This window comes from Dendrobates tinctorius, unplaced genomic scaffold (assembly GCF_039654945.1).
Source record: "Dendrobates tinctorius isolate UK_male_01 unplaced genomic scaffold, ASM3965494v1 ptg000007l, whole genome shotgun sequence".
In the NCBI taxonomy this organism is placed as follows: Eukaryota; Metazoa; Chordata; class Amphibia; order Anura; family Dendrobatidae; genus Dendrobates; species Dendrobates tinctorius.
In genome coordinates, this window is record NW_027361675.1 from 38090001 (window position 1) to 38116786 (window position 26786).

Here is a 26786-nt window from a genome sequence, read left to right on the forward strand (position 1 = left end):
TAACTTAGGCCACCTTTTGGGTAAATATGCCATTTCTGCATTTGGCTGTTCCCCAAAGCGTTTCCAATACATGCGCAGTCAGAAGTCGCAGTATGATCTGGTCCTAATGTTTATTTTGGGGCTGCCATCTAGCCATTTCAGTACTGCTATCTGGGAAACCTGAAGTTGGACAGGATGATTTTGTATCTTTTTTTTTTCTGTTACTGGTGTGGTCCTCTTGTGGCATCAGGAGTGTCAGAATATGCTAGTTCCCACCTTTTGTAGATTTGATGCCAAGATGTTTGAGCAAGCATCCTACAGTAGCTGCAGCTTTATCCATAAACTGATAGCTACATGTTACTTTTGTGTTGTTGGGTATACAGTTTTACACGCTCATAAAAAGGGTTGTCCTCTACTGGACAATACCTAATGGATGACCCCAGGGTGCTGAATAAATTAAGAGAAAAATCTTAGCAATGCCAGGCCCAGAGTTAAGTATTAGTGATCGATCGTGCTTGTGTCGTAATGGGGTTTCTTTGGCGTGCTCGAATTCTATGCTCAAGTCCCCGCGACTGCATGTCTCTCCGCTGGTCAACATTCGCATCACATGCAGAGATTGCCTGCTTGTTAGGCATCCTGTGCATGTGTTGTGACTGTCAAACTGCTGCGAGATATGCAGCCATGGTGACTCGAGCATAAAATTCGATACGACACGAGCATGCTCGCTTATCACTAGTAAGTACAGTTGTGGCCAAAAGTATTGACACCCCTGCAATTTTGTCAGATAATACTCAGTTTCTTCCTGAAAATTATTGCAAACACAAATTCTTTATTATTATCTTCATTTAATTTGTCTTAAATGAAAAACACAAGACGAATTGTCCTAAAGCCAAATTGGATATAATTCCACCCCAAACATAAAAAGAGGGTGGACTAAAGTATTGGCACGGTTTGAAAAATCATGTGATGCTTCTCTAATTTGTGTAATTAACAGCACCTGTAACTTACCTGTGGCACCTAACAGGTGTTGGCAATAACTAAATCACACTTGCAGCCAGTTGACATGGATTAAAGTTGACTCAACCTCTGTCCTGTGTCCTTGTGTGTACCACATTGAGCATGGAGAAAAGAAAGAAGACCAAAGAACTGTCTGAGGACTTGAGAAACCAAATTGTGAGGAAGCATGAGCAATCTCAAGGCTACAAGTCCATCTCCAAAGACCTGAATGTTCCTGTGTCTACCGTGCGCAGTGTCATCAAGAAGTTTAAAGCCCATGGCACTGTGGCTAACCTCCCTAGATGTGGACGGAAAAGAAAAATTGAGAAGAGATTTCAAGATTGTGCGGATGTTGGATAAAGAACCTCGACTAACATCCAAACAAGTTCAAGCTGCCCTTCAGTCCGAGGGTACAACAGTGTCAACCCGTACTATCCTTCGGCGTCTGAATGAAAAGGGACTGTTTGGTAGGAGACCCAGGAAGACCCCACTTCTTACCCCAAGACATAAAAAAGCCAGGCTGGAGTTTGCCAAAACTTACCTGAAAAAGCCTAAAACGTTTTGGAAGAATGTTCTCTGGTCAGATGAGACAAAAGTAGAGCTTTTTGGGCATAGGCATCAACATAGAGTTTACAGGAGAAAAAGAGGCATTCAAAGAAAAAAACACGGTCCCTACAGTCAAACATGGCGAAGGTTTCCTGATGTTTTGGGGTTGCTTTGCTGCCTCTGGCACTGGACTGCTTGACCGTGTGCATGGCATTATGAAGTCTGAAGACTACCAACAAATTTTGCAGCATAATGTAGGGCCCAGTGTGAGAAAGCTGGGTCTCCCTCAGAGGTCATGGGTCTTCCAGCAGGACAATGACCCAAAACACACTTCAAAAAGCACTACAAAATGGTTTGAGAGAAAGCACTGGAGACTTCTAAGGTGGCCAGCAATGAGTCCAGACCTGAATCCCATAGAACACTTGTGAAGAGATCTAAAAATGGCAGTTTGGAGAAGGCACCCTTCTAATATCAGGGACCTGGAGCAGTTTGCCAAAGAAGAATGGTCTAAAATTCCAGCAGAGCATTGTAAGAAACTCATTGATGGTTACCGGAAGCGGTTGGTCGCAGTTATTTTGGCTAAAGGTTGTGCAACCAAGTATTAGGCTGAGGGTGCCAATACTTTTGTCTGGCCCATTTTTTTGGAGTTTTGTGTGAAATGATCAATGTTTTGCTTCATTTTCTTTTGTGTTTTTTCATTTAAGACAAATTAAATGAAGATAATACCAAAGAATTTGTGTTTGCAATCATTTTCAGGAAGTATTATCTGACAGAATTGCAGGGGTGTCAATACTTTTGGCCACAACTGTATATAGATTAGTTTTTAATTCAGCACCCTGGGGTCATTATAAAGGATAGGCAGCTCTTCAAGTTGTTGTTGTTGTTGTTGTTGTTGTTGTTATTGTTATTCCATTGATTCCATGGGGCTGTACATAAGAGAGGGTTTACATACAAAATACAAATATAAATTACAAACTAACAATGACAGGCAGGTACAGAAGGGAGAAGGCCCTGCGCTTGCGGGCTTAGTCTATAGGATTGGGGGGTGGTGAGGTGGGTTATTGCAGGCTATAAGCTTGCTTGAAGAGAGCTGCGTTTTCAAGTTTTGTCTGAAAGTTCCGAAACTGGCGGATAATCAGACTTGAAAATAGGGGGGGAAAGCCAGCACTGCTTAAGGTTAGAACGCATAAATTGGAGTGCATATGCACATAATGTCTAGCTGTATTCAAAAATGAGATATTTAGCAAAAAAATTGATCAATTCAATTGAGCCACCCCGCCGCGCCAAGGCAATCTCATATGGGGGGGTCCTACTCTATATATTTTTAATCAGACTTGTTTGGGCACAGAATTCCATAGTATGGGAGATGCTCGGGAGAAGTCTAGGAGGCGATTAGGTGAGGAACGAAAGAGTGGAGGAGAGAAGAAGGTCTTGAGAGGGTGGAAGGGGTAGAATTGCACTACTGATTTCCCCACATACAAAGAACAAACCGGTTTTTCTGACCAGACTATTGATCAGAGTGGCATCAGTTTTTTCCTGTTGAGTCTATAAAAATTGGACCTATTACGGATGTCATCCAAGTGTGGTGTTTGTAGTTTTTCACTGACCCATAGACGTGCATTTCCAATTTTGATCCGACCCCCTCAGAACAAAATTGGACTGGTCTTCAATTTTTTGGGGGTTAGAGGGAAAATTGGATGTGCACGTCCCCATAGAATTATTCTAAGTACGAGTGCTATCCGTGAAAACCACAGATGGCATTTATACAAGAAAATGGGTCGCGTGCAAGAGCCCTAACTGTAAGAAGCCTAGTAACCATCCGGAGGCTGGAAACTTTGTCACATGCTGTCTGATATATGATTCCTGCCAACAAGTTGCTTACTATTTTAAACATCCAGGGCTGACAGCGTGGGAGTCATACCTCAAAGACTCCAAAACACAAGAATAGCCAAGCTGCTCTCCTTCTCTCCCTGGGGTCATAACACCTAGTGTATTCTCAGAATTTTCCACCCCCTTTACATATAGGAATCTGACTGACAGCCGATTGTTCAGTGGTTATATACAGTCGTAGATCGGGTCACTGGCTTAGATGTGGGTCTAAGATCACTAATAAGCAAACATAGCAAGAAAAGCACCTAATGTATCATCAGAAGAAAAATGTACAGGAGAGGGAGAATGTGGCATTTTCTTGTGACAATCTTTCCAGTTGTATTGTCCGCTGAGGTAATTGGACCTGTCACAAGATTGCATTATTCAATGTCTAGGAGCTGTTACATAGGTTGCATAAACACCTAGGTCCATAAAGTTCAACCCTTCTCCACCAATTGTGCATGTTCTCACTAAACAAACTACAACCCACAATGTTGTGTTACCTCAATATAGTATGGGTACTCTTAGTAAGCAGACCCCCTCCAAGTTCTGACTTGCCTTTGGCTCATGAATATCTGTAGTCTTCTATAGTTTCTATTAGTTTTATAGAGTGCACGATGAGTCTCAGCTCTTAAGGCTTCTGTGCTCTGTTATGCCTCTCACATCTGCATAGAAGTCCAAAAGCATCGCATTGCACTCTGCTTAATGTTGGTAAATGAGTCGCTGGTCATCTGATAAATTTTTTTTTTTTTCTCAGCTTGGGTTTGACTGAAAAAAAAAAAAATTGCGACATTCTGCGATTGTCTGCGAGAATCTGATCGCACTAGCCAATCCAAGCGAATGGGTGCGAGACAAAAAAATCACCCTGCACACAGACCATTTGTCCAATTTTTTACGTCCACATATCAAAGGAAAGGCAACACTTCATCAGCCAAGTACAGTAAATTCACAGCCTGAACCGTCAAAGTAGAATAGATAGAAAAAATAGAAATACGCTACTTGCAAAAGGAATATTTGACTTTCAGGCAAAATTTATTGAAAACGTAAAGATGGCACTACAGTGATATTTTATCATGACCGACGTCTCATGCTGTTCACAACTCAAGTTATTGTCTGCTGAGATGTGGCATCTCACTCTTCTTGAAGGGCTGTCATCAAGGTTATTGAGGTTCTGGGGTATAGAGTTACGAGCCTCTACACACCAACTCAGCTGATCCCATGGGATCCCGAACTGGAGAAAGTACACGACACTCCATTTGAGGTATGCCACTCTCCAGAAGCAGTTCCCTAATGGGACCTTGATGAACTGAAGCATGTGTTGTTTGTGCAGAGGCACAATGACTGGATTATGTTATTCAAGTAGTAGGGGCTTGTCCATGTAACATTCACAAAGTGTAGGCCAGTTCTGTATTGCTCACACACCTGCCCACAATAACACCACCACCAAAGGTTCATCTGGTGACAGTAGTGGCTGCTGCATAGCGCTCTCCCTGACATCTTCAACATCTTTGACAACCATCACTTCTGCTCAGCTTGAATCAACTTTCATCAATGAATAGCAGGGAGGCAGACTGGTCCATCATCCAGCATAGGTGCTCCCTGGCCCTTGCACGATGATGATGCCTGTGCTTGGTGGTGTGGTCAGGTGTCTTTTGCAGGTCATCTAACACGCAGACGATGCTGATATAAACGGTTTCATATGATTTCAAACTTGGGTGGCTCTCGCCTCACTTAAATGTGCCTGGAGTTGTGTGCCATTCATCATCCTGTACAGAAGGCAATGACGCAGTCATCTGTGTGGCATGTGTCCAAAGGAAGTCCACTTCTGACTTTCTGTGACTCTTGCAGTCTCTCTGTATCTCTGTTGCAACCTGCTGATGGCACTGTATGGCACCCTAAGCTCCGTGACCACTTCCTTCTGAGAATATCTTGCTTGAAGCCTCGCAGTGGCAGGCGTTGTCTTGTTCTCATGATGTCAAAATGTGAACCGCATGATGTGGAGGACTGCTTAAAGGGACCCTGTCAGCAGGATTGAGCACAGTAGCCCACAGTGTCAGGTTGGGGCCATTATACTGATTACAATGATGCTTTGGTTGATGAAATCTGTCTTGTGGTTGTTTTTATCTTTATTTTCAGTTTTGGGTTAATGATATGCTCGTTATCCAGAGTGGCCTGTGGGGGGGGGGGGGTTATCATGTGGTGATCTGATTAGGTATTCATAATGAAGACTGCTGACAGGTCACTGATCCCTCACTGACCTGCCCCCTGTTTACATAATGAATATACAGTATGTACATACTAAAGAAGAAAATTATGCTGCAGCCATGGCACCCGCGCTGCAGTATAATCGCATGTTTAATGTGCAGTTAATAACTGTGCATGTTTTCCTGAGGAGTAGAAAAAAAATCCATTTTAAAATGGCGCTGGCCGTGCCTGCGCAGTTGTACATATCAGTGTATTTAGAGGTGATCTGATGGCTGCTACTGAACAAGCGCCGGCGACACCATCTTGCTAGAGAACAAAAAAAAGTCCTCCAAGATGGCGCCGCCTGCGCAGTATCAGCTGTCAGCCCTTTCCCAGACTAATAACACCCACCCACAGCTGTCTGCTTTCCCTCAGCTAGTTATTAAAATTTGGGGGACGTTTATATAAGCAGATATGAGCGAACCCTAAGGGCAGTTTCACACGTCAGTGTCTCCGGTACGTGTAGTGACAGTTTTCTCACGAACCAGAGACATTGACACACGTAGACACATTCTAATGAATGTTTCTATGCAGATGTCAGCGTGTTTTCACGGACCGTGTGTCCGTGTGCAAAACACACTGACATGTCCATTTTTGTGCAACAGCACGGATCACACGGACCCATACGAGTCAATGGGTCCGTGTAAACACGTACCGCACACGCATGCTGTCCTTGTGCAATCCGTGTGCATTTGTAAAAGTCAAAGGGTTAACATTGAAAATAATTTTTCAAAAACATGGACATACGGATAGCACACGGATGTCACACGGATGACCTCCGTATACACATGGACACGGATAGCTCCGGTACCGGAATTATCTGGACGTGTGAAACTGCCCTAAGACTGAGATACCATGGGGGGGATAAAAAAGGCAAATAAAGCCCGTCTGTTTGAATGTCTTTGCAATCCTATTATTGCTTAATGAAATGGCTAAAGATATTTCCACTGGGAAATTAAGTTATTTTATCAGATATGAGGAGCCAAAATTGCCTAATATTGGGAAGGTATAGCCTTGTGTTCTTTGCTGGAATGACTGCAAATAGTGACGATAAAGGCATACAATATTCTAATCTTCTGATATTGGACCTCTGGTAGACCTGTGTTCCATACACTGGGTTGCAAACTTGTTTTTTTTTTTTTTTCTTTTTTTTTTAGCTGCATCCACTGTAATGATGAGAATTACAGCTGTAGTAATTTGTATAAATTTCTCCAGCTTCGAAAAATAAAAAAATCATTGATCGTAGGTGAGGAACTTTTACTGAAAGTGCCCCTTACTGTCATCAACTGTTCAAAGTCTTAAATTTCACCAAGAGGACACATCCATGCATTCTTCTGCACCTGGTTCTATATATACTGTGTAGACCATGGGTCTCAAACTCAGCTGATTAAATGGGCCACACATAGAAAAAATGTGAAAATGAAGAGCCGCGTTCCTTGCGGGAGAAGATGACGTTTTCAGTGACACCATTATTTTTCTATGACTTTTTTTGTTTTTTGCCTGTTTTTGTTTCTTTATACTTTATCACATGGGTTATGGTACATGTCTTCTCCTTTACTTCAATTTTTACATAAAACAGCATTTCTAGTGGCCAAATTTTATTACATTATTCTTTCATTCTTTTTTACTTTTGTTGTCTTTTTTTTTTTTTTTTTTTCATTTGATCCCTTATTGGCCCCATACAGTAATATTACGACATGTTAATTGTAAAACTATATCTCCAGTCCTATAATGTCCCTTGTCCTGTAATGTCCCATCTTATAGAAATGTCACCACCTTGTAACAATGTCCTCCATTCTGCTGCTCTTTATATGCACATACGGTAATAAAAAATATTCTCACCTGACCCCCCCTCCCTCAACAGGACAGCATCCTCTTCCTCCTCTGTAGCCGGGGTTCTTAACAATGATTTCATGTGCCGCCACGTCGGGATGCCAAAGTCGGCTGCTGGGCTGATTGGCCACTGCTTGGTATTAGTTTTGTGATGCAGAGAGCTGGTGTCAGTGGCCCCTGGCTCGTTGGACGCATGTTTGAGACCCCTGGGTATTTTGTTTAATATACTGTATCTATGGATAATAACTCTATATTAAAGGGAAGGTTATGTCAGACAGTTGCTATTTGACTAAAAGCCATGTCGCTATAGCTGTGGTCGGCTTTACACCCAGTGTTGTGGTCACAATTCGAGATAATGCTGCTTGGGCCTCTTTCACATTTCAGTTTTTTGCCATCAGTCGCAATCCGTCAAATTTTGGGGAAAAAAAAACGGAACCGGAAACTGATGCCGCTGGATCCTTTTTTTTTTCTCAGACTTGTATTAGCGACGGATTCCGACTGATGGCCACATGTTTCATCCGTCGTTCACCGCATCGGTCAGAAATTCTCTATCAGCCGGAGACAACTGATATAGGAACATTTTTTGTCTCCGTCGAAAAGTCGGACAGCGATTTGTCCGTCAAATGACTGAATCCAGTGATGGATTCCGTTTTTTTTTTAAATGAGCATGCTCCAATATCCACAGCCCCAAATGTATATAAACCTGCCAGGTAGGGTAGTCGGATTCGGGGAAAAAACAGATCTGTCGCATCATTTTTTCACAATCTGCGACCGATCTGTCGAGCTGATGGATTGTGACTGACATAAAAAACTGTGAAAGTGGCCTTAGCTATAAATGGCTCCTTATATTGTGGTTTGACTAAAATTTGGATGTTTATACACTATTAAAAACAGTATACTGTATCAGATCACAACCCCCAGAAAGTCGAGCTAATGTATCACCATGTGTTACGAATATTGGCAGCATTTTCTGACATTCCAGTTACCATAGAGATCTATAATTTAACAGCCATTCAAGCTGCAGGGCAGGATACAAGTGTCTGTATCCATCCCATCTACACTTTTTATTCCGTGAATGAGTAAAATTTCGTTTTGCTATTTGTTCATTTTTCCTTTCTTCTTTTCTTCAGATTTCGGATCCACTCAAGCGCTTTCTTAGTTATTGTGCGTTGTCTTTAGATGACCTAGGTCATTGTCCTACAGCATCACTGCTAGTCTACATTATTACCCTATGTATTTGAACACGTTCTTGGGGGAAAAAAAAATGGTGCTAGTGTCATCAGTGTTTTGCATGTTTGTGTCATCCGTTTGTCCATTTTTACCGTCTGTGAGTCATCCATGTGTCCGTCATCCGTGTTTTTTGCATGGATTGTCAAAGAAATAAATTACCGTATACAGTATACTCGTTTATAAGCCGATCAGAGTATAAGCCGACCCCCCCCCAATTTTGCCAGAAAAAAATTGGATAAAGTATTGACTCGCGCATAACCCTAGGGTGGAAAATGCGACAGCTACTGGTATATTTCAAAAAGAAAAATACCAATAAAAGTAAAATTAATTGAGACATCAGTAGGTTAAATGTTTTTGAATATCCATATTGAATCAGGAGCCCCATATAATGCTCCATACAGTTCATGATGGCCCCATAAGATGCTCCATATGAAATACACCCAATATAATGCTGCACAAAGGTTAATAATGGTCCCATAAGATGCTCCATAAAATATGCTGCTCCATAAAGGTTATGGCCCCATAAGATGCTCCATACAAAATAAACCCCATATAATGCTGCACATAGGTTAATAATGGCCCCATAAGATGCTCCATAAAATAATATGCTGCTCCATAAAGGTCATGGCCCCATAAGATGCTCCATAGATTATGCCCCCATAAGATGCTCCATGATGTTCCATAAGATGTTCCATAGATTATTCCCCCATAAGATGCTCCATACAAAATACACCCCATATAATGCTGCACAAAGGTTAATAATGGCCCCATAAGATGCTCCATACATTATGCCCCTATAAGATGCTCCATACATTATGCCCCATAAGATGCTCCATTCATTATGCCCCATATGCTGCTGCTGCAGATAAAAAAAAAAAATTACATATTCGCCTCTCGTTGCTGGTGGCCAGGTACCAGTGTCACCGCTGGCTCAGGGCCCCGGCACCTGAGATATTCACCTGTCCCCGGTCCATTGCTGCTCACCGCTGTCTGCCGGGTCCTCTGTCAGTGACATTCAGGCAGCAGAGGGCACGGCGCGCACTAACGACGTCATCACACCCTCTACTGCCTGAACATCACAGACAGAAAAAACGGCAGACAGCGGCGACCAGCGATGGACCGGGGACAGGTGAATACTGCATATACTTACCTCCTCCTAGTGTTGTCTCTGCAGCCCCGCTTCTTCCACAGTCTCCCTTCCTTCGGTGGTCACGTGGTACCACTCATTAAAGTCATGAATATGCGCATATTCATGACTTTAATGAGGGGTACCACGTGACCGCGGAAGGAAGGGGAGGGGGCAAGTATGATCTGACACCCCCGCTCCCCCTCCCCCGCCGACCCCCTGGCATATGACTCGCATATAAGCAGAGGGGGGACTTTTAGCCAAAGAAAGGCATGAAAATCTCGGCTTATATGCGAGTATATACGGTGCTAAAAAAGTGGTCCAAGACCATGTATAGTGCACCCATCAATTTTTTTTTATTTTTTTTTTTTTTACCTTTTAAATATTTTGTAAATGCCTAATGTTGCCATATGTGCCTGTCAGTGGCTCGATCGCAGCTCGCTCAGTTCCAATCACATGACCCCAGCTGCAGCTGCTGTTGACATTCGTTGATGTCACATCAAATTCCGGACTCCCTTGCATCACCGAGGAGAGACCCAGTGGCACGCACCCCCGTGATTGGGCTGTGAGTGCTCTTTCGCCACACGTCACAGCTCAGTATCTAGCGCTCGCGGCCAATGAAAGCGGAGGAGAAAGGGAAATGGAATGCTGGATACTGGGCTGTGACGTGCAGTGAAGGACTGCCCAATCAATCGGGGGGGTACGACTGGGTGATGCAAGGCAGTCCGAAAGTCAATCAGTGGATGTTAGTGGCGGCTGCAGCTGGTGGTCACATGATCAGGAATGAGCAAGCAGCGATGGCGCCACTCAGGCACATATGGCAACATAAGGTATTAACAAAAATATTTATTTAAAAGGTTTGAATCGATGGGCGCATTATACGTAGAATCATAGAATGGTAGAGTTGGAAGGGGCCTCCTTGGTCATCTGGTCCAACCCCCTGCTCAAAGCAGGATTCACTAAATTATCCCAGACAAATGTCTGTTCAGCCTCTAAGACTTCCATGGAAGGAGAACTCGCCACCTCTCGTGGCAGCCTGTTCCACTCATTGATCACCCTCACTGTCAAAAAGTTTTCTCTAATATCTAATCTGTGTCTCCTCCCATTCAGTTTCATCCCATTGCTTTTAGGCTTTCCTTGTGCAAATGAGAATAAACATGATCCTTCTACAATGTGACAGCCCTTGAGATATTTGTAGACAGCTAGTAAGTCTCCTTCTCAGTCTTCTTTTTTGCAAGCTAAACATTCCCAAACATTTTTTTTTTTTTTTTTTTTTTTTATGTGCCCAAATCTGGACACAGTATTCCAGATGAGGTCTGACCAAAGTGGAGTAGAGGGGGATAATGACCTCACGTGATCTGGACTGTATGCTTCTGTTAATACATCCCAGAATTGTATTTGCCTTTTTTGCTGCTGCATCACACTGTTGACTCATGTTGTTTATGATCTATTAGTATACCCAAGTCTTTTTCACATGTGCTTTTGCTTAGCCCCATTCCTCCCATTCTGTTTATGCTTTCTTCATTTTTATTGCCCAGATGTTGTACTTAGCATTTTTCCCTGTTAAAAACCATTCTGTTAGTTGCTGTCCACTGCTCCAGTTTATTTATATCTTTTTGAATCCTCTCTCTTCTCTAGTATTAGCTATCCCATCTAGCTTTGTGTCATCTGCAAATTTAACCCTTTAATGACCGGAGTTTTTTTCGGTTTTTGTTTTTCACGCCCCCTTCTTCCCAGAGCCGTAACTTTTTTTATTTTTCCGTCCATATGGCCATGTGAGGGCTTATTTTTTGTGGGACGAGATGTACTTTTGAACGACATCATTGGTTTTAGCATGTCGTGTACTCAAAAACGGGGAAAAAATTCCAAGTGCGGTGAAATTGCAAAGAAAAAGTGCAATCCCACACTTGTTTTTTGATTTGGCTTTTTTGCTAGGTACACTAAATGCTAAAACTGACCTGCCATTATGATTCTCCAGGTCATTACGATTCTCCAGGTCATTACGAGTTCATAGACACCAAACATGTCTAGGTTCTTTTTTTATCTAAGTGGCGAAAAAGGAATCCATAGCGTCTCCAATTTTCGTGATCTGGGGTTGGGTGAGGGTTTATTTTTTGCGCGCCAAGCTGATGTTTTTAAGGACACCATTTATGTGCAGATACTATCTTTTGATCGCCCGTTATTTCATTTTAATGTAGTGTCGCAGTGACCAATTCTGGCGTTTCGATTTCTTTTTTCCCGCTACACCGTTTAGCGATCGGGTTAATCCATTTTTTTTTTTTTTTTAAATTGATCGCGGCGATACCGAATATGTGTGGGTTTTTGTTTTTTTTTTGTTCCATATTTTTTTTTAAACTTTTTTTTTTTTTTTTTAAATTTTGGCGTGCTTGAATACCCTCCATGGGTGGATAGAAGCATCCACTACTTGATCGGCTCTGCTACATATAGCTGATGAGCAGATTGCCTATATGTAGCAAAATTACAGCATTGCTATGAGTGCCGACCACCGGGTGGCGCTCATAGCAATGCCTCATCAACAACCATAAAGGTCTCTGAGACTTCTGGTTGTTATGGCAACGCATCGCTGACCCCCGATCACGTGACAGAAGTCGGCAATGGGCGTATTTCCGGCCCGGCGGCCGGAAGCGCTGGTTAAATCCCGCTGTCAGTGTTTGACAGCGGGATTTAACTAGTTAATAGGCGCAGGTGGATCGCGATTCCACATGTGCCTATTGCGGGCACATGTCAGCTGTTGAAAACAGCTGACATGTCCCGGCTTTGAAGCAGGGTCACTGCCGGAGCCCTCATCAAAGTGGGGGTACAGCCATTGGACGTACTATTACGTCCATTGGCAGTAAGGGGTTAATGAGTGTACCCTCAATTCCTTCATCTAAGTAATTGATAAAGATGTTGAACAATGCAGGGCCCAGGACAGAACCCTGTAGTACCCCACTTGAGACATTCTTCCAACTGGATGTTCAGTTGCCTTGTCCATTCCATACTTAGTCATTTTTTTAATAAGGATGGTGTGAGATACTTTGTTGAAGTCAAAATATACTATATCTACAGCATTTCCGTGATCCACCCAGTCAGTGATTCTGTCATAGATGGAAATTAAGTTAGTCTGACGTGACTTATTAGTTACTAATTCATGCTGACTCTGGATAATCACTTCATTCTTATCCAGGTACTTACATACGTGTTTTAATAATTTTTTCAAAGATCTTTCCTGGTATAGAAGTCAGACTCGCCGGCCTATTGTTCCCTGGGTCCACACCCTTCCCCTTTTTGAAGATCGGAACAACATTTGCTCTTCTCCAGTCTACTGGGACTTCTCCTGTTCTCCAAGAATTTTCAAAGATTATGGAGAGTGGTTAAAAAATTTCTTCTGCAGTCTCCTTCAGTACTCTGGGGTGTAATTCATCTGGACCTGGAGACTTTAATTCATTTATGTTTGCTAAGTGTTTCGTCACTATCTTTTTGTTTATAGATGTCCTGGATTCTTGTATTCGTTTAATAGGACAGTGAAGATCAGCTGATGTTAAATTTCCTTTCTGAGAGATGCAAAATAGTAATTTAAAAGTTTGGCCTTCTCAACATCCTTTCTTACCATTTCAACATTTTCATCCTGTAAAAATACTATAGCATCTTTGACTTTTCTTTTTCTTTTGCCATATCCCCAAAATCCTTTTTTATTGCTTTTGATGTCTCTTGCAAGCTTTAGTTCCTTGTCAGCTGTTGATAATCTGATTTGTGCCCTGCAGGTTCTGCAGACAGGATTACCCATTCTTTTTTAGATATGCCTCCCTCTTTCCATTTGATAAACATTTTATTTCTTCCTTTTTAGCATGTGTTTAAGTGGATCACCTCTTTAGCGTCTCCTATAATTTTCAATGTTAAACACATATAGCACACGGTTGCTACACTGATGCCATTCGTGTGCTCTACGTGATCTATCACAGACCCATAGACCTATATTGGCCCTTGTCATCCGTTCTACCAGAAAAAAAAGACCATGAAAAAACACACCCATCTGTGGTGCTATTAACATGTGCATGTGTGGTATCTGTAAAAAAAAACAAAACAAAAAAACTTTACAAATGTCTTTTGACATTGACTTTTTGTGAATATTATTTCTCAGCATTTATATTAACATGGGTTCAGTTCTGCAGCACAGGAATGGTTGTGCCTCTGTTACAGTAAAACCTTATTGTCTTATCTAGTAACTGATCTCTATTCTAACTTTTATTTTTTTTTTCCCCATCTAGGAGCTACAGCATGAAAACATTGTGGCTCTATATGATGTCCAGGTAAGCAAAGCTATTAAATGAGCTCTTCCACTTTCCCTCAGCCTTAACATGTTTTCCTCTATGATAAGTTGGTTGTAGTTACACACTTGGTCAAAATTGTTGGTACCCCTCGTTTAATGACAGAAAAACCCACAATGGTCACAGAAATAAACTTGAATCTGACAAAAGTAATAATAACTCAAAAATCTATGAAAATGAACAAATGAAAGTCAGACATTGCTTTTCAACCATGCTTCCACAGAATTATTTTTAAAAATAAAACACATGAAATAGGCCTGGACAGAAATGATGGTACCCTTAACTTAATATTTTGTTGCACAACCTTTTGGGGCAGCCACTGTAATCAAACGATTCCTATAACTGTCAATGAGACTTCTGCACCTCTCGACAGGTATTTTGGCCCACTCCTCAAGAGCAAACTGCTCCAGTTGCCTCGTGTTTTGAAAGTTGCCTTTTCCAGACGGCATTTTTCAGCTCTTTCCAAAGATGCTCAATAGGATTTAGGTCAGGGCTCATAGACGGCCACTTCAGAATAGTCCAATGTTTTCCTCTTAGCCATTCTTGGGTGTTATTAGCTGTGTGTTTTGGGTCATTATCCTGTTGCAAGACTCATGACCTGCGACTGAAACCAAGCTTTCTGACATTTGGCAGCACATTTCTCTCTAGAATCCCTTGATATTCTTGAGATTTCATTGTAACCTGCACAGATTCTAGACACCCTGTGCCAGATGCAGCAAAGCAGCCCCAGAACATGAGAGCCTCCTCCATGTTTCACTGTAGGGGCAGTGTTCTTTTCTTGATATGCTTCATTTTTCTGTCTAAACATAGTTGATGTGCCTTGCCAAAAAGTTCCATTTTTGTCTCATCTGTCCATAGGACATTCTCCCAGAAGCTTTGTGGCTTGTCAACATGTAGTTTGGCAAACTCCAGTCTTGCTTTTTTATGATTTTTTTTTTTTTTTTTTTTTCCAACAATGGTGTTCTCTTTGGTCATTTCCCATGAAGTCTACTTTGACTCATACAAGGACAGATGGTGTGATCTGACACTGATGTTCCTTGGGCTTGAAGTTTACATTCAATCTGTTTTAGAGGTTTTTCTGTTCTCTTTTGTTACCATTCGTAATATCCGTCTCTTTGATTTGTCATCAATTTTCCTCCTGCGGCCACGTCCAGGGAGGTTGGCTAAAGTCCCATGGAGCTTAAATTTCTGAATAATATGTGCAACTGTAGTCACAAGAACATCAAGCTGCTTGGAGATGGTCTTATAACGTTTACCTTTTAACCCCTTTATGACCTTTGACTTACTTTTCCGTCCATGGACATAGGGGACAGGAGCACATGGACGGAATAGTATGTCATGGCGATTGGCAGTGCGGCCCATCGCGGCTGGGTGTCAGCTTATGTATGCTCCCCATGTACTGTAGGGAGGTACTCCAAATAGTAGATAAGGAAAGCAGTAGGTAGGAGGCCAATGGCACGCGGTCACTGTAGTTTAGGCGGCGATAATCCAGATGAATCCAGGTAGATCCCCGTTCCATATAGTCAGTAATTGCACCGATAGCGGTACTGCCCCGGCCAGTGGCACAACCGCTGGGTTATCAGGCAGGAGAAAAATGCAATATACTCCGTTCTCGACTGTCATGTATGTGCTCGTCAGCACAGGACCTGCATGACGTCAGAGACACTTGGTACGCTGGGCTGCAGCCGCGTAGGATAGCTTTTTGGTCCTCATTGCAATCATTAGCGTCTGCAGCCCAGCTTACCATGTGTCTGACATCACGCAGGTCCCATAAAACAAGTGGCTCTAAGCGTAATAGTAATTTGCAATTATATTATTTAACCTTGACATCTGCAGTGACCGTTGTCTTTTGCTTGTGTTGCTGGAGTCCTTGTGTACTTGAGCGCCACTGTATTATTATTAATTGCTGGTTTTTGTTCATTCTGCCTTCCAAATATCGGAATAAAAAGCGATCAAAAATGTCATGTGCCTGAAAATGGTACCAATAAAAACGTCAACTCGTCCCGCAATAAAACAAGACCTCACATGACTCAGTGGGCCAAAATATGGAAAAATAATAGCTCTCAAAATGTGATGCAAAAACTATTTTTTGCAATAAAAAGCGTCTTTTAGTGACAGCTGCCAAACATAAAAACCCGCCATAAATACTAAATCAAACCCCCCCTTTATCACCCCCTTAGTTAGGGAAAAATAATAAAATGAAAAAAATGTATTTATTTCCATTTTCCGGTTGGGGGTGAAGTTAGAATTGGGAGGTTTCTACTGTTTAGGCACATCAGGGGCTCGCCAAACGTGACATGGTGTCCAATCTCAATTCCAGCCAATTTTTGCATTGAGGCTATGTGCACACATGCGGAATTGTCACGGAAATTTCCGCCGCAATTCTGCAGCTTGCTGCTGTGAGGAATACGCTAGAATTCCGCATGCATAATTCCCGTGTAATTTCCTCGAAAAACTAGAGTTTTGCAAGCGTAATTAGCTAGCAGAATACTAGCGTTTTCCAAGCAATCTGTAGCATCGCTTGAAAAACTGATTGACAGGTTGGTCACACTCGTCAAACAAAGTGTTTGACAAGTGTGACCAACTTTTTACTATTGAGGCTGCCTATGCGGCATCAATAGTAAAAGATATAATGTTAAAAATAATAAATTAAAAATCATGATATTCTCACATTCCGGCGTCCCACACAGTGTGCCCAGGCCTTAGCGATGCTCCCGGCAAGTCCCGTTCCCAGCGATGCCTTGCGACAATGACCCCAGATGACTTAGCATCTCGCGAGACCGCTACGTCATCACAGGTCATTGTCGCAAGGCATCGCTGGGAACGGGACTTGCCGGAAGCATCGCTGAGGCCTGGGGACGCTGCGTGGGACGCCGGAATGTGAGAATATCGCGATTTTTTTATTTTAATTCTACTTTTACAGGGATATAGTACCCAGGGCCTGTAGGACAGTCTCCTCGCCTCCAGACCGTGGGTACCATCCGCACATCTTCCGCTTACTTTGCGCATGGTGGGCTTAGCCACATGCAGAAAGTAAGCGGAACAATGCATTCCTATGTGTGCGGAATCCCCGCGATTCCGCAAAAAGAATGAGCATGCTGCGTATTTTTCTGTGATGCGATTTTACCACGGAAAAATACACAGCATTAGCACAGCATGTGCCTAATGCCATTGAATTCAATGGGTTGCTTATTTTATGCGTTTTTGCAGTGTTTTCGTGGTGAAAAAACGCGGCACAAACGCATAAAATCCGCGAGAATTCTGGACATGTGCACATAGCCTTAAGAGTCAAATGGCGCTTCTTCCCTTCCGAGTTCTGCCATGCACCCAAACAGTGGGGTATCAGCGTACTCAGGAAAAATTGTACAACAACTTTTGGGGTCCACTTTCTCCGTTACCCTTGGTAAAATAAAACAAATTGGATCTGAAGTAATTTTTTTTTGTGGAAAAGAAAGTTAAATGTTCTTGAATGTGGTTTTGAGCTCCTTCAGGGGTGCAGTTTTTAGAATGGTGTCACTTTTTGGGGTATTTTCTATCATATAGACCCCTCAAAGTGACTTCAAATGTGATGTGGTCCCAAAAAAAATGGTGTTGTAAAAATGAGAAATCGCTGGTCAACTTTTAACCCTTACAACTTCCTAACTAAAAAAATTTTGGTTCCAAAATTGTGCTGATGAAAAGTAGACATGTGGGAAATGTTATTTATTTATTTTGCATGACATATTTCTCTGTTTAAGAGCATGAAAATTCAAAGTAGGAAAATTAAGAAATTTTCGCCAAATTTCCGTTTTTTTTCAAAAACGCAAGTCATATCAAATAAATTTTACCGCTGTCATGAAGGACCGTATGTCACGAGAAAACGGTGTCAGAATCACCGGGATTCATGGAAGCCGTTCCAGAGTTATTACCTCATAAAGGGACAGTGGTCAGAATTGTAAAAATTGGTCTAGTCATTAACATGCAAACCACCCTTGGGGGTAAAGGGGTTGTCTGTAATTTTCTTTCTAATCTCCTGAGACAACTCTTTCCTCTGCTTCCTCTGGTCCATGTTGAGTGTGATACACACCATGTCACCAAACAGCACAGTGAGTATCTGTAGCCCTCTATACAGGCCCACTCACTGATTCCAAGATGGTACACACCTGTGTTGCTAATTAGTGGACACACCTTGATTTATGATGTCCCTTTTGTCACATTATTTTCAGGGGTGCCATCATTTCTGTCCAGGCCTATTTCATGAGTTTTATTTTTTAAAAATTCTGTCGAAGCATGTATGAAAAGACTTTCATTTGTTCATTTTCATAGACTTTTGATTTATTGTTACGTTTGTCAGATTCAAGTAATTTCTGTGACCATTGTGGGTTTTTCTGTTATTAAACGAGGGGTATCAACAATTTTGACCACGTGTGTATACTAATCAATGCACACACTACATGGTGCGCATATGTACACTGTGCATAGGCAGAAAGCTGCCGATAATTGATGGGAGGTATACACAGCTCATGAGTATGAAGGATTATATGCTAGTAGGTTTACTAGTCCTTTAAGTGGGGAAACTTTTTTATTTTTCTACCAAAGGCCATTTGGATATTTATACCATCCTTCTGGGACTCTACAAAATTATCAACTTAAAAATGACATTGTATATTTTGTTAGACATTTAACTTGCCTCTAATGTGATGGCCGGTGCTGCTTCTCTTTGGTGCAGCTGTGATGTTAGATGGTATTGATGATGATGCTGCTTGTAACTGGTTTTCCACATTTGCGTCAGTCTGGAGCACAGGTGAATGTTTGCAATAGGAGGAGGCATGGGGCTGCGGCATAGATGGTCACAGGAGGAGGCATGGGGCTGCGGCATACATGGTCACAGGAGGAGGTGTGGGGCTGTGGCATACACTCACAGGAGGAGGATGTTGTCTTTTGTGGGACTGGAGCGCATTGCATGCTAACTCTGCTCACAAAGTATATTCTGATTATGGCATGGATGAAGCAACGTAATCTTTCATTGCACGTGACGCAACGATCAGGGTGTGTGCACACGTTGCGGATTCTACTGCGGAACCGCAGCGGTTTTGGCACTGCGGATCCGCAGCAGTTTAGTTTCTGCTGCGGTGTACAGTACCATTTTAAGTCAATGAAAAATAAAAACCGCAGTGCACACGGTGCGTAATTTTCCACCCGGATTTGCTGTGGTTTTAAAACCGCAGCATGTCACTTCTTTGTGCGGATTCCGCAGCGGTTTGGCACCTGCTCCATGATCAGGTGTCAAACCACAGGGGAAACCGCAGGCTAATCCGCAGGTAAAACTGCAGGTCTTTTGACCTGCGGATTTAGGCAAGTCCACGCGGTTAAATCCGCAGCAGATTCCGCAACGTGTGCACACACCCTCAGAAGTGAACGCATGCTCAGAGTAAGAAAAAATGTGGGTAGGGAGGGAAGAGTTGTGGTTTGGATATCCTGTTTTTACTCTCTGTAAATGTTTCAATTTCAGGGAAAATTTACATGATTTTTTACATGCTGGCCTGAGCTTGGGGGCCGGAGGAAAGGTCAATGCGGAATGTTTACGGCCTGCATGCCTGAGGTTCCCCACCCCTGCTCTGAATGATATTCTCCTGATTAAAACAGATTTTATCAAAATTATATCAAGCAGCCTAGCAAGTGACACATTGTTGGAAATTTTAACTACTATACCTTTTAGGTAAAATAGTTTAAGTATGGTCACTGATTGCATCTTGTTTTTTGTGACAATGTGGTACCAAGTCTGACGTTTGTGTCACTGCCAGTTGTGGCTGATGATTAGCACCCCACCAATAGTAAAATGACCCATGAATAAAACTTCTGCTTATTTTGTGCCCTACTAGTAGTTTTCACTAGACAGTAACCAACCATACTCGCACAGCAAACTGAATTTTCTTGTGGGTTTCTTTTTACAATACTAGCCTTATTTTCAGTGGAGGAGTCTTGTTCCTTCTGTGATTGATTGTTCTGTAATATTCCCCCGAGCCCTCTGTAGATACATCACTGTACACGGTGATCTGTTTTTTATTTTTTTGTTTTGTTTTTGGAGAAGTGAATGTCGGAGTCAGACGATGGAAGGCCATTAGTTGCATTAGCTGTCATGTTGTGTGAGCTGTATGTATAAATCTTCTAAATTACATAACTTTGAGTATATATAATCCCTGATAATCGCAGCGTGCACAATCAGACCTAGATAAAAAGAGAGAGGATCTTAATGCATTCATGGATAGAGGAATATATTTGCTTTTATTGAAAGGGAACTATTGCCCTTATTAGACCCCACTATAAAAAAACAAACAAAAAACACGTTTGTCTTGTCTGGCAATACATACTAGGTTGTACATTGGAGCGCTGCTCTTGATGGATGGCAGGTTGGATTCACTTGTTCTTATTTATGGTGCAAAGGGAAAATCTGAGTGCTTCTCAAGATGACCTGAAAGATAACCAAGTAAAGTAGAAGATGCCTCCAGAACCCAAGGGTCAAAAACATCCAGTACTTGGGCATCTGGTCAGTTAACTATGTAGTGGCTGTTGCTGAGAACTGTAACTAGGCTCCTAAGTGAAGAAATTCACAGAAGACTAATATTTATAGTTTCTCCAAAAATAATAATGAAGTTTTTACTAGCTAATCCAATTGGAGTGAGAGAAAATAAGACATAACTTTTAATAATAATTTTTTTTGTTACTGTGCAATTGTGAAGTTTAAAACTCTCAAAGTGCCAGATTACCCACAATCTATCAGTGGTGTCCCTTGCAGGATCTATGGTTTCAGTCTAGATATTAGCTAGTCTAGGTAAGTACAATAGGAGATGTAATATTAAGCCCCTAAATAGGTCAGAGAGTGAGCTTAATTTAATAGCAAAATAATGTTCTTTTCCTCTTTACTTTTATGCAGACATTCAGGTTAGCCCCCAGAGTAGACTCAATTCAGCAAATGTCAATTTAATAACCTGAGATATTAGCCCTAGTAGGCATTTAGTCTAGATACTATTATACATATAAGCTGAACCACGAGTGGATATTATAGGGGATTTTTGACAGCAACACACTGTATTTTAGATGGAGCTGTCAGTATAATATAATTAATATGTCCTTTCATTAGACATTAAGTGATGGAGGATTTTAACAGCAACACGCTGTATTTTAGTTGGAGCTGTCGCTTTGATAAGACTGGTGTGCCCTTTCCTAAGATTCCAATGGGAGAGAGAGGAGCGCTACTATCACTCTCCTGGCTTGGTCAAGAACAAAAAGATGGTAACAACAATATGATGTGCTTTAGGGGATCGAAAAAAACCCTCTTCTCTGCGTTTATAAAAGGGCAAGTGTGCGCTCAGAAGAGATCACTAATTCAGTGGGAAACCATAGATCCTCATTTGGATCTTCACTGGCATATGAGTGAATAATATCCCAGTATATAGGTCAAGCCCTACGCGTTTTGTCATAATTTATGGCTGCTATGATCATCAAGGGCTAGCAGTTATGCAGAAACGGTTTAATATGTTTCCAATATTATCCTAATGCAACGTATCGGCAAGGTTGCTATATTTGTTTCGCTATTATAAAATTAAGCTCATTGTGACCTATTTAGGGGCCTAATATTACATCTTCCATTATACTTTATTAGACTAGCTAATATCTATAGAGAAACCATAGATCCCGCAAGGGACACCACTGATAGATTGTGGTTAATCTGGCACTTTTTGAGTGTTTTTAAACTTCACAATTGCACAGTAAAAAAATTATTTTAGAATATTAAAAGGTATGCGTTAACAAGTTATCTCACTCCAATTTGATTAGTCAGTGAAAACATAAGCTCATAAGTGAATTCGTGTCAACTGCCTGTACACAGTGAATGAAGCTGTGCTGTTCTTGCTTCATTCATGGTTTACAACTGGTGGCTGCCAAAGGTGAGATCAACTGATGGCTGAATGTTCTAGGTGTTGAAACCCCGCCAGTCTGATAATGATGATTTATCCCAAGAAAAGGTCATCAATGCCTTAAGCCTGGACAACCCCTTTTAAAAAGGATTAGCCACAAAAAAAAGGCTTTCATGACAGAATAGAAAAATGGCTCTTAATAAAAGACAATGTAATTGTGAAAATTTAGCTTGATGCCCTAACTGCTGTAAAGGTACTGTCACACTTAGCGATGTATGACGCGGTCAGGATCGCTGGTACATCGCTAAGTGGTCGCTAGTGAGCTGCCACACAGGCAGATCTCACCAGCGACATCGCCGGGGACGGGGGTCGCTACTTACCTGTCAGACGAGGCGATCCTGCGTCCTCCCGCCCGGCTCCACGCGTCGCTTGTCGTCACAGCAGGAAGCGCCGCAGGAAGCGGACGACGAGAAACAGTCCTGAACGTTCTCGCGCAATCAGCGATAACCAGCGGGGGAGCCGGTCGTAGGTAAGTATCACACATAGCGATATCGCTAGCAATATCGCTATAACGTCACTAGTTATAGCGATATTGCTAGCGATATCTCTTAGTGTGACATGCCCTTTAGATATGAATGATTTTATATTTTGCTTGAAACCCCTGCTTTTCTGCTTTTGACAATCCTTGTCAGTTAGAAGGGCTTCACAACCACAGTCTGATCATGGGTGGTCCTGCTTCTTGGACCACCAGGGATCATCTGTCACCTGTGAGTAAACTTTCTGTGGAACTTTCATAGAGTGCTAGCTCAGCATGTATGTTTCCCTTTGGAGTGTCCTTGTAATACGCAGATGTGCCAGGAATGGATCTTCGAATTTCAAGAAACTAGCCATAGCTACTCAACCCTTTAGCTAATAGGTGTTGGTTTTAAAGAGGGAGCTCCATGTGTTCACAGAAAACAGATAAAAAATGATTTTTTTTTTTCTATTGAGAGCGCGGATAATCCACAGCAAGTCTTGGTGTGCTCCCAGTGTAGGCTATGCGCACACGTAGATTTTGGTCCTGCTGATTTTTCCGCGCAGATTTGTAAAATCTCAGGTCAAAAGCCCTGCGGTTTACCTGCGGATTAGCCTGCGGTTTCACACCTCTACAATGGTGAGGGTGTGAATCCGCACAAAGAATTGACATGCGGAAAAATCCGCAGCATGTGCGCAGCGTTTTTGGTTTTACCATTGCAAACAATGGCACACTGTACAACGCGGCAGAAACTGCTGTGGATCCGCACCGTGTGCACATAGCCTTAATGTAAGTTCACTTGATTTTGAGGCACATCTTCAAAATCTACATAAACTGTATATGAACATACCCTTAAATGACTCCTCTTTGAATCTTGTATTTGTCCTTGACTTGTATGTATTATATGGAAACACAAGAAAGGCATGTGGCCAGAAGCCTTAAAATACATGCACTTGCAGATTTTGTTCCCGTGACATAGGCTTCTGGAAAGAAGTAGTCGGAGACTAATGTTAATGTCACATTTATTTAATGTCTGGTTGCTCAGAGATGTGAACTCGCCTTGGAAATATTATGCTCATGTGGCTTAGTTATTCTTCCTGTGGCTTCCAGCTGACCTTGGGTGTTTCTCATGTGACTGTGTGAATTGGTAGATGTGTAAGTCACTTAGGTCTTGCTCTATGCTCGGTATTCAGCGAGCGCTGAGACGCATGCTGCTTCAGTCTGGAACACTTCCAAATTGCTGAATGTTTGTCATGAGGCTTCTCATAGGATCAGTATTTTCAGTCCAGTGACTAGGCCGAGATGCTAACCTGTCCTTAAGAGAGAAACTACTTTGCTTGTAGAAGTGTTGTGCAGTATTCTAAGGCCACGTGCACACATTCAGTATTTGGTCAGTATTTTACCTCAGTATTTGTAAGCCAAAACCAGGAGTGGGTGATAAATACAGAAGTGGTGATGTTTCTATTATACTTTTCCTCTTGATTGTTCCTCTCCTGGTTTTGGCTTACAAATACTGAGGTAAAATACTGACTGTGTGCATATGTGACTCCATTTGTGTTATTGCAGTCTATATGGCCCCGTTGGGGCTTCATCTGAATCCCATTTTTTGGGGCATTCAGGTGGGAATTCTATACTTGCAGAAGCACAGTATGAACAGAGCCTAATGGAGATACAAATCATATTCTTTTTAATCCCTAAATGTGAAATTCCGGTAAACTTAAGGCTAAAATTGCACTTTTACATGTAATTTGCCAAGTCTTAGATCTTATTCACAACTGTTTGCCTGACCTGCAAAAAAAAAATCTGGTTTTCATCCATTTGCTTTTTTTGTCCCCCCCCGTTTGTGTATTGTCCTTTTCTTTCATTGGCGATACAGTCTGATAGTTTCCTAGCAGTTTTTGGGCAAATAACACACAGAAGCAGTTTGTCTCTATTGTAAGCCCAATGATGATTGGTTGAGTTCTGTACACAAAATGGAATGGACCCGAGTACCCAGCCCCCAGTCTAGTCCCATAGACTAAAATGGTTGTGTGCTGTATTTGGGGGTGGGTGGTGGACGGACAGCGTATAGGTAACAATCGCTGAATTCGTAAAAGGCTGAATCCCCAAAGTTATGCACATTTGGCTCAGAGGAGCATGCTCTTGGTTTGAGACTCGGAGACCAAAGGGACCAGGCGGTGGAAAAACCATTTCCTAATCTTGATCTCCCCCCAACCACTCCGATCGGGAAAGTCAGAAGCATCTATATGCATTAGCTGTTCGGCCATTCCGAACTGTCGGCCAATATACCACAGTATAGAGTACCCCAATGCAGAATTGGTTTTCTTCGTCAACATTTACATACTTTATTTATGATTTGTTAGTTGCTTTGAGATATATTCAACCATAGATGGCAATGGAGCTAAAATAAAGCACGGTTAGTAAGCAATGCCACTGTTCTATCCTATAGGTTTTTTTTTTTTTTTCAAATTTAAGAGTATTTATTATACTGATCTCCTAACTGTATTCTATATGTTCTTCAGTAGCTTTTCGGGCATGCACATAGTTTTTTAGAAGACAAAAAGCCCTAACAAATAGTTTTTAAGGGTTTTGCTCTGTGCACACTGTGCGGATTCTGCTGCGGATCCGCAGCGGATTTGGCCCTGCGGATTCGCAGCAGAACTGCATGTGATGTACAGTGCCATTCTTTTCTATGTAAAACAAAATCCTCTGTGCACATGGTGCGTTTTTTTCCCCGCGGATTTGGTGTGGAATGAAAACTGCAGCATGTGACTTCTTTTGTGCGGTTTTGCTGCAGTTTTCCACCTGCTCCATTCTAGATATCTGCAGGTGGAAAACTGCAGGGGAAAACCGCACAAAAAATGCACTAAGGGTATGTGCACACGTAGTGAAATCTGCTGCGTTTCCGCGGAAACGCAGCAGATTCTGCTGCGTTGTACAGTACCTTTATTTTCAATGGACAAAAAAAACGCAGTGCACATGCTGCGGATTTTTCCACGCGGTTTTGCTGCAGTTTATAATCCGCAGCATGTCTATTGTTTGGTGCAGAAATGCTGCAGTTTTACACCTCATCCATTATGAGGTGTAAAACCGCAGGGCAAAACCGCCGATAAACCGCAGGACTTTTGTCCTGCGGATTTACCTGCTGTTTTCTCTCCAAAATCCGCACACCCAAAAAACTACATATGCACATAGCCTAAATCCGCAGGAAAAATGCAGGTCATTTGACCTGCGGATTTAGTGAATTCTGCGCGTAAAATTCCTAAACAGAATACGCCCTGCATGCACATAGCCTTAAGTTCACACTAGGCGTTTTTGCAGCATGTTTTTAATGCAAATTTTCAGCTGCGTTTTACAGTACCAGCAAAGGCTATGAGACTTCAGAAATCTCATGCACACGTTATTTTTGGGAAGGCTTTTGGTCATCGGGATTTTGTGCTTTGCAGGGTTTTTTGCACAGTGGAGCATGTCGCTACTTTCAGTGTTTTTTTTTTTTTCAGCTGAAAAAAACACCAAAAACGCAGGTATCTGTTTTTTTTTTTTTTGTTTGTTTTTTTTTTTTTTTTTTTATTTGGACCAAAACCTGATTCTGCAGAATAGGTGTCACGGGTTTACCGCAACAGTGTGGAGCCAGAAGACCACAGGGCTGATTGCTCCTACTAAGTGCTCCGGCACTAAGAAGAAGCCCTTCTTCATTTTAAATGTGTTTATTAATTCTGGCAGAACAGGGGTTAATCGGCCATGTTGAGCTCGGTTAGCCACTCCTTTCCCCTTTATAATCTGAGATCTGTTACAAATCCTTGTCAGAGCAAACATTTGCTGCATAACTAAGGGAGGGAGAGGAGTTCATATGAGAAGGAGAGTTGGAAGAGTTATTAAGAGTTAGTGACTGTTGTTTGGTTTGTATGCATGGTAATTCATTATCCATCTTTATTTTGGTTTATTGCCCTGCCTCCACACCCTGGTGTATCCTCTGTTACATGTGAGTGAATATTTTGTATGCTTGGAGTTTTCTGTTAACCCTTGTTTGTGTTGCCTTGTTTGTCGGGTTGGTGTACTATGGTGCACAGTATGCAGGGGGAACCCTTCCCTGGATGGGGAAGAGAACAAATGGAGGGCTAACTCAGGAGATAAGGCAAGGGCGGAGGCCCCGGCATCTTCGCCATCTGAAGTATCCCGGGAAACAGAGAGCTAGCGCCGCCCACTAGTGTTAGGGACAAGGAAGG

At 42.1% G+C, this 26786-nt stretch overlaps 1 protein-coding gene across 2 annotated transcripts in view; it reads left to right on the forward strand.

Moving 5' to 3' along the window:
- The window catches only part of ULK2 (unc-51 like autophagy activating kinase 2), a 185297-nt gene that overhangs the window by 21289 nt on the left and 137222 nt on the right, over positions 1–26786 (forward strand). For both annotated transcript variants that reach the window (XM_073573475.1, XM_073573484.1), the window contains exon 3: positions 14092–14133. In XM_073573475.1, coding sequence (XP_073429576.1) covers positions 14092–14133 — 42 coding nt within the window. The remainder of the gene's footprint in view (positions 1–14091; positions 14134–26786) is intronic.